General features: G+C 39.3%; 1 protein-coding gene across 1 annotated transcript; it reads right to left on the bottom strand.

Moving 5' to 3' along the window:
- Positions 1-106: 106 nt before the first annotated feature.
- LOC129688641 (olfactory receptor 14C36) lies at positions 107-1,096 on the bottom strand. The gene has a single exon (XM_055623588.1). It carries the CDS (start codon positions 1,094-1,096, stop codon positions 107-109), a length of 990 nt encoding a protein of 329 aa, XP_055479563.1.
- Between the last annotated feature and the right edge of the window lie 8,000 nt (positions 1,097-9,096).

Raw genomic sequence — 9,096 nt, 5'->3', positions numbered from 1 at the left:
GTGTGTGTGTGTGTGTGTGTGTGTGTGTGTGTGTGTGTGTGTGTGTGTGCACGCGTGCGTGCATGCGCACGCACAACGTGTGCGCACTTGTGTTTAAAATATTTTTTTATTTCATTAGTTCATTTTCTCTAGACCACCCTGACCAATACTCATTCATTTTGTATCCAACTGTGAAAAAAATTCTTAATGTTACTTTCTTCACAGCCTCCTTTATCTGTTTGTTCCTAAGGCTATAAATAATAGGATTTAAGAATGGAGGAACAATGGTATAAAATACAGAAAGAGTAATCTCCTGGACTAATTCTAAGGTTACTGGAGGTCTTAGATATACATAGGCAGCAGAACTAAGAAACACAGAGACCACAATAATGTGAGGGACACAGGTGGAAAAGGCCTTCCCTCTCTCTCCTTTGACAGGAACCTTCAACACAGTTGATAATATCTGAGCATATGATGTGGCAATGAAGGTAAAGCAGCTACCACCGATCACAATGGCAGAAAGAAGAAGTAAGAGTTTGTTGTTAAAGGTGTCCGAGCAAGAAAGCTTCAGCAAAGAGGGGACATCACAAAAGAACTGAGGGACCACATTAGAGTGACAGAAGGAGAGCTGGAACGTTTTGATAGTGTGCACTCCTGCAATGATAAGAGAGCTAAAGAGAGAAGCCAGTGTCATCTGAGCACAGAATTGGTGGTTCATAATCACAGGGTAGAGGAGAGGCTTACAGATGGCCACATAGCGGTCCTGGGCCATGATGGTGAGAAACAGAATCTCTACACATGCACAAAAGAAGACAAAAAAGATCTGTGCTGCACACCCAGCCACAGAAATTTTCTTGTGGTCAGTGAGAGAGTTGACACAGGCATTGGGGACAGTGACAGAAATGTAGCACATGTCTAAGATGGACAGATTCCTGAGGAAGAAGTACATGGGAGTGTTCAGGGTCTGGTCAACTGTGGTAGCGATGATGATGATAAGGTTCCCTAACAAGCTGCCCAGGTACACCAGCAGGAACAGCACACTGAGCAGCAGCCTGAGCTCCCAAGTCTCAGCAAAAACCGCCAGGAGGAACTCAGTCACCAGGGTGGAATTGGCCATAATCTCACAATACAGGTTTATCTGAAAAAGAAAAGCAATGACAGAGAATAACTTAAATTAATTGATTGATCACTAGCATTTCTCTTAACATTTTATTTCTGTTTTCTGAAACTGTCTTTTTGTTTAAAAATTAAATATTGTTTCTTTAGCTTATGTACATTTTTTAATCATGATTACATGTTAATACACATAGATATGGCTGTCTAATTGCAAGGTATTATGTTAAGAGCTTAGATTTATTTTCCATATTAATAACTGATTTTATTATCCCTGACCCTAATATCTTTTTTTTTTAATTTTTGTTTTTCTTTTTAGTTACAATTTGTTAACTCTGTGTCCCAGCTGTATCCCACTCCCTCATTCCCTCGCCCTCCCCAACTCCCTCCCTGGTCTCCTCCTTGCCCCTTTCCAAGTCCACTGATAGGGGAGGACCTCCTCCCCTTTCATTTGACTCTGTTTTAGAATGTATCTTCAAGGCTGGCCGCAAAGTCCTCCTCTGTGGCCTAACAGGACTGCTCCTCCCCTGGGGGGGGGGGTGTTCAAAAAGCCTGCCCTTGAAATCCTGTTAGAAATAGTCCTTGTTCCCCTTACTTGGAAAACTACTTGGATACTGAGCTACCACGGGCCTCATCCGAGCAGAAGTTCTAGGTTATATCCATAGATGGTCCTTGGTTGAGTGTCAGTCTCAGAAAAAACCCTGTGTTTCTGTGATATATTTGGTCCTTGTACAGCTCCTATCCTTTCCATATCATACTAACTCCCTTTCTTTCATATGATTCCCTACACTCTGACGAGGGTTTGGTTATGAGTCTTAGTGTCTGCTTTGAAACACTGCTAGGTAGAGTTTTTCAGATTCCTTTTGTGGTAGACTCCTGTCATAGGTTCAATGCACATCTCATTTGTCTTTCTAAATGAGGATTGATCATCTTCACCCATGTCCACTTTCTTGATTATCTTCTTTAGGTGTGTAGATTTCATTATGTTTATCATAACTTGTAGGTCTATATAAGTGAGTATATACCAAGTTTGTCTTTCTCCTTCTGGGATACTTCACTCAGAATGATCTTTTCTAGATCCCACCATTTGCCTGCAAATTTCATGATTTCCTCCTTTTTGATTGCTGAGTAGTATTCCATTGTGTAAAAATACCACAATTTCTGTATCCATTCCTCCGTTGATGGACATCTGGGTTGTTTCCAAGTTCTGGCTATTACAAATAATGGTTGAACAAATGTCCTTGTTGTGTACTTGAGCAAATTTTGGGTATATACCTAGGAGTGGTATAGCTGGGTCTTGAGGAAGCACTACTCCTAATTGTCTGAGAAAGCACCAGATTGACTTCCAAAGTGGTTGTACCAGTTTACATTCCCACCAGCAATGGAGGAGGGTTCCCCTTTCACCACAACCTCTCCATGATGTGTTGTCACTTGAGTTTTTCATCTTGGCCATTCTGATGGGTGTAAGGTGAAATCTCAGAGTTGTTTTGATTTGCATTTCCCTAATGGCTAATGAAGTTGAGCATTTCTTTAAGTGTTTCTCTGCCATTTGATGTTCCACTGTCGAGAATTCTCTGTTTAGCTCCGTTCCCCATGTTTTAATGGGATTACTTGGTTTGTTACTTTTCTGCTTCTTTAGTTCTTTATATATACTGGATATTAGCCCTCTTTCAGATAAAGGGTTAGTGAAGATTCTTTCTCAATCTGTAGGCTGTCTTTTTGTTTTGATGACAGTGTCTTTTGCTTTATAGAAGCTTTTCAGTTTCATGAGGTCCCATTTATTGATTGTTGCTCTTAGAGCCTGTGCTGTTGGTGTTCTGTTCAGGAAGTTGTCTCCTGTGACAATGAGTTCTAGGCTGTTCCCACTTTTTTTTTTTTCAACTGATTTAGAGTATCTGGTTTTATGTTGAGGTCCTTGATCCACTTTGACTTTAGTTTTGTGCAGGGAGATAAATATGGATCTATTTTCATTTTTCTGCATGTAGACATCCAGTTGGTCCAACACCATTTGTTGAAGATGCTGTCTTTTTTCCATTGAATGGATTTGGCTTCTTTGTCAAATATTGAGTATTCATAGGTGTGTGCGTTTATTTCTGGGTCTTCTATGCAGTTCCATTGATCCTCCTTTCTGTTTCTAGGCCAATACCATGCAGTTTTTATTACTGTTGCCCTGTAGTACAGCTTGAGATCTGGGATGGAGATACCTCCAGATGATCTGTTGTTGTACAGGATCGTTTTGGAGATTCTGGGTTTTTTGTTTCTCCATATGAAGCTGAGAATCTTTTTTTTCAAGGTCTGTAAAGAATTGAGTAGGTATCTTGATGGGAATTGCATTGAATCTGTAGATTGCTTTTGGCAGGATGGCCATTTTCACAATGTTAATCCTACCAAACCATGAGCACGGGAGATCTTTCCATCTTCTGAGATCTTCTTCGATTTCTTTCTTCAGAGACTTGAAGTTTTTCTCAAACAGGTCTTTCACTTGCTTGGTTAGAGTCACACCAAGGTACTTTATGTTATTAGTGGCTATTGTGAAGGGTGTTGTTTCCCTAATTTCTTTCTCAGCCTTTTTGTCTTTGGTGTACAGGAGGGCTTCTGATTTTTTTGAGTTGATTTTGTATCCTGCCACTTTGCTGAAGATGTTTATCAGCTGAAGGAGTTCTCTGGTTGAATTTTTTGGGTCGCTCATGTATACTATCATATCATCTGCAAATAGTAGACACTTTGACCTCTTCCTTTCCGATTTGTATCCCCTTGATCTCCTTTAGTTGTCTTATTGCTCTGGTTAGGACTTCAAGTACTATGTTGAAGTGATATGGAGACAGTGGGCAGCCTTGTCTTGTCACTGATTTCAGTGGGATTGATTTAAGTTTCTTTCCATTGAGTTTGATATTGGCTATAGGCTTGCTGTATATTGCCTTTACCATCTTTAGGTATGTGCCTTGTATCCCTGATCTCTCCAAGACTTTAAAAATGAATGGGTGTTGGACTTTGTCAAATGCTTTTTCGGCATCTAAGGAGATGATCATGTGGTTTTTCTCCTTCAGTTTGTTTATGTGGTGGATTACATTGATGGATTTCCGTATGTTGAACCACCGTTGCATGCCTGGGATGAAGCAAGTATTTTATTGAGTACTTTTGCATCAATGTTCATAAGAGAGATAGGTCTGAAGTTCACTTTTTTGTTGGATCTTTGTGTGGTTTAGGTATCACAGTGACTGTGGCTTCATAGAATGAGTTTGGTAGTGTTCCTTCTGTTTCTATTTTGTGGAATAGTTTGAGGAGAATTGGTGTTAGTACTTCTTTGAAGGTCTTGTAGAATTCTGCGCTGAAGCCATCTGGTCCAGGGCTGTTTTTGGAGGGGAGACTGTTAATGACTGCTTCAATTTCCTTGGGAGATATAGGGCTATTCAGTCTTTCTACCTGCTCTTGGCTTAATGTTGGTAGATGGAATCTGTCAAGAAAATTATCCATTTCATTTAGATTTTCAAATATTGTGCCATATAGGTTTTTGTAGTATGACCTAATAATTGTTTGGATTTCCACAGTGTCTGTAGTTATGTCCCCATTTTCATTTCTGATTTTGCTGATTCTGGATAGTTTCTCTCTGCTTTTTAGTTAGTTTGGCTAAGGGTTTGTCTTTCTTGTTGATTTTCTCAACGAACCAGCTTTTTGTTTCATTGATTCTTTGAATAGTTTTATTTGTTTCTAATTGATTGATTTCAGCCCTGAGTTTGATATTTTCCAGCCGTCTGCTCCTCTTGGGTGTATCTGCTTCTTTTTTTTCTAGGGTTTTAGTTGGTTCATTAAGTTGTTTGTATGTGATGTTACAAATTTCTTCTTGCAGGCACTTAGTGCTATAGATTTTCCTCTGAGCATTGCTTTCATTGTGTCCTATAAATTTGGGTATGTTTTCCCTTCATTTTCATTGAATTCTAGGAAGTCTTTAATTTCTTTCTTTATTTCTTCCTTGACCCAGCTGTCATTGAGTAGTAAGTTGTTCAGTTTCCATGTGTGTGTCGGCTTTTTGTTGTTTCTGTTGTTGTTGATGTCCAGCTTTAGTCCATGGTGGTCAGATAGTATACAAGGGATTATTTCAATTCTTTTTTATCTGTTGAGGCTTGCTTTGTGACACACTATATGGTCTATTTTGGAGAAGGTTCCATGTGGTGCTGAAAAGAAGGTGTACTCTTTTGAGTTTGGTTGAAAAGATCTGTAGACGTCTATTAGGTCCATTTGATTTAGGGATTCTGTGAGTGCTTTTATTTCCCTATTTGGTGTCTGTCTAGTTGATCTGTCCCTTGGTGAGAGTGGAGTGTTGAAGTCTCCCTCTATTAAGGTATTAGGATCAATGTATGATTTAAGCTTTAATAATGTTTCATTTACGAATGTAGGTGCTGTTGTATTTGGGGCATAGATATTCAAGATTGTGATGTCCTCTTGGTGGATTTTTCCTTTGATGAGAATATAGTGGCCCTCCTTATCTTTTCTGATTAACTTTGGATGAAAGTCTATTTTATTAGGATATTAGGATGGCAACTCCAGCTTGTTTTCTGGAACCATTTGCTTGAAAAACATTTTTCCAGCCCTTTACTCTGAGGTGGTGTTTATCTTTGTTGCATAGGTGTGTTTCTTGGATGCATCAGAATGTTGGATCCTGTTTCCGCAACAATTCTGTTAGCCTGTGTCTTTTTATTGGTGAGTTGAGTCCATTGATATTGATAGATAGTAGTGACCAATGCATGTTAGTTCCTTTTGTAATGGAGCCAGTGACCTTACCCTGTTTCATTGCTTGTTTTCCTTTCATTTTTGTTGGGATATTATCTGTATGCCCTGTTTTCTTGGGTGAAGTTGTTTTCGTTGGATTGGAGTTTTCCTCCTAGTATCTTCTGTAGGGTTGGTTTGCTGTGTAGATATTGCATAAATTTAGTTTTGTCATGGAATATTTTGTTTTCTCCATCTATGTTGATTGAAAGGTTTGCAGGGTATAGTAGTCTGGGTTGACATTTGTGATCTCTTAGAATCTCGATGATACTTGCCCAGGCCCTTCTGGCTTTCATAGTTTCTGAAGAGAAGTCCGGTGTGATTCTGATAGATCTACCTTCATATGTTACTTGGCCTTTTTCCCTGGCTGCTTTTAATATCTTTTCTTTGTTCTGTTGATTTAGTGTTTTGACTATGACGTGACGTGATGTGTTTCTTTTCTGGTCTAGTCTATTTGGAGTTCTGTAGGCCTCTTGTATATTTATGGACATCTCTTTTTTTAAGTTGGGAAAATTTTCTTCTGTGATTTTCTTGAAAATATTTTCTGGACCTTGGAGCCTGGAGTCTTCTTTTTCATCAATTCCTATTATTCTTAGATTTTGTCTTTTCATAGTGTCCTTGATTTCATGGATATTTTCTGATTGGAACTTTTCTGATTTTACTTTTTCTTTGAGAGAAGTATCAATTTCTGCAAGTGTGTCTTCAGCTCCAGAGATTCTCTCTTCCATCTCTTGTATTCTGTTAGTGATGCTTACTTTTGTGGTTCCTGATCTTTTCTCCAAGTTCTCCAGCTCAAGGGTTTTCTCATTTTGTGTTTTCTTTATTGATTCTAATTCTGTTTTCATGCCTTGCACCATTTCTTTCATGTGTTTGAATTTGGATTCCTGTCTCTCTACAATGGTCTCTATTTCCTTGTTCATTTCCTTTTTATATGCCACTAATTTTTTCTCTACTTGTGCCTCTATTTGTTTGGCTATGTTTGCCTGTGTTTCTTTAAGGCATTTGTCTATTTCTTCTTTCTTTACCTCCAATTGACTGGCCAACTCTTTGAAAGATTTGTTCATTTCCTTTTTATGAGCCTCAAATAATTGGGTAAGCATGGCTTTAAGGTCATTTTCCTGTGCTTCTGATGAATTGGAGTATCCATCAATTTTGGGATTTCCTGGTGAAGTCGTGATGTCCTGATTTATGTTGGAAGTGTTCTTTCGCCTACCCCTGGCCATCGGCTTATCTGAAACCTTCCCTGTTTGTTTTTGGATTCTGCAGATCAGACTGGTACTGTCTCTCTCTTGCGTCTGGAGAGTTCTTCAGCAAGCTGAGAGAGGTCCCGTGTCCTTAGCGTGTGCTGAGGACTAGCTGCACCTGTGGGAGAAAAGTACGCAGGCGCAGACAGGGCAAATGCAAGTGTGTGTGTGTGTGTGTGTGTGTGTGTGTGTGTGTGTGTGTAGGTGTGTGTGTAGGTGTGTGCGGAGGTGTGCGTGGACGTGTATCTCAAGAGAGTGATGGCTAATGTTGAACCCTTGAGTATGTGGGAGAGGCTCTGCACTGTATATGTCTCAGGCGCTAGTGATGATTGCAGCGCAATTTCTGGCATTAACTGCCTTAACTCCTCAATTAGACCCACAGAGCAGGAACTTCAATGTCCAAGTGCCCCTCTGTTTCCCAAAGTGGATATATGGGTAGGAGGGGGTTCAATGCCTGGCTTCTGTTTTAGAAGGACCCAGGATCTGGGGATCTGCAGATTCTCAAGGGTGCACTCACTTACAGGCAGGTCACTTGGCAGAGATCAGGGTATTCGGGCTCTCTGATCTCTGGTTTGGCCCTGCTCCTTTGATGTGCTCTGCCAGCTCCGTGCTGCTGTCACTGCCAGGTTATGAGGTCTTGCTGCAGCTGGAGATTTCAAGGTGGTCACGTCAGTAGGGATTGGGGTAACCAGGCTTTCTGTTCTCTGGTTTGGCCCTGGTTAGTCTTAAACTGGAAGGCTGATGTGCCGCACCAGCTCAGTGCTGTTCTGCCGCCAGGTTAGAAAGTCCCGCTGTAACTCGAGAATGGGTTGCTATCTTGGCCGACCCTAATATCTTAATAAATATTAAGATGATTAATATAAGGTAAGTCCCTTTTCCAGATAAAATACCTTCATAAATAGAAATGCACAGAGAAATTTAACATGTGGTTTGTAGGTTTTAAATTGTGTTAATATTTATTATATATTTATATATGAAATACATGTATTTTCTCATAAGCAGACAGGTTGGAAAAGAGAAAGAAAGATGAGCATAGAAAAATGGGGAATTTAGGAAATTATCTCATTCAATTATTCGAATGTCTGAGAGCTTCAGAATAGAATATTTGCCTAGAAACCCAGGCATAGTTAACCTTGTGTGATTGAATCAAAATTTTATATTCTTGAAAAGACATCAAATTTTTCACAAAATAACTCATATTACTGAGGATAATTTCAGTTTCTTACAACCAGCTGTTTGATATGTGAACAATATCCACAGAACCATGTGAAGTATTGCTTTGATGGCTCGTACAACTGATAAACACCTTCAGCAATGTGGCTGGATACAAAATTAACTCAAAAAAATCATTAGCCCTCTTGTATTCAAAAGACAAAAGGGCTGAGAAAGAAATTAGGAAAACAATACCCTTCACAATAGCCATGAAGGACATAAAGTACCTTGATATGAACCTAACCAAGCAAGTCAAAGACTTGCATGAAAAAAAATTTCAAGTCTCTGAAGAAAGAATTAGAAGATATCAGAAGATAGAAAGATCTCCCATGCTCGCGGCTTGGCATGATTAACATAGTAAAAATGGCCATCTTACCAAAAGCAATCTACAGATTCAATGCAATTCCCATCAAACTACCAACACAATTCTTTATAGACCTTGAAAGAAAATTTGTCAACTTCATATGGAACAACAAGAAACCCAGAATTGCTAAAACAATCTTCTAAAATAAAAGATCTTCTGGAAGTATCCCTATGCCTGATCTCAAGCTGTACTATAGAGCAACAGTAATAAAAATTGCATGGTGCTGGCATAGAAACAGAATGGTGGATCAATGGAACTGAACAGAAGACCCAGCAATAAACCCACATACTTATGGACACCTGATCTTTGACAAAGATGCCAAAACCATACAAAGGAGAAAAGATAGCATCTTCAACAAATGGTGCTGGTCTAACTGGATGTCTACATGTAAAAAAATGCAAATAGATCCATACTTTTCAC

Source organism: Psammomys obesus, unplaced genomic scaffold (assembly GCF_907164565.1).
Source record: "Psammomys obesus unplaced genomic scaffold, mPsaObe1.curated_primary_1811, whole genome shotgun sequence".
NCBI lineage: Eukaryota > Metazoa > Chordata > Mammalia > Rodentia > Muridae > Psammomys > Psammomys obesus.
The sequence above is the reverse complement of the archived record's forward strand: the minus strand, read 5'-3'. Positions and strand labels throughout refer to the sequence as shown.

Excerpts from the sequence above, each read along its gene's own strand:
- LOC129688641 (XM_055623588.1), bottom strand. The coding sequence starts at position 1,096 with ATGGCCAATTCCACCCTGGTGACTGAGTTCCTCCTGGCGGTTTTTGCT.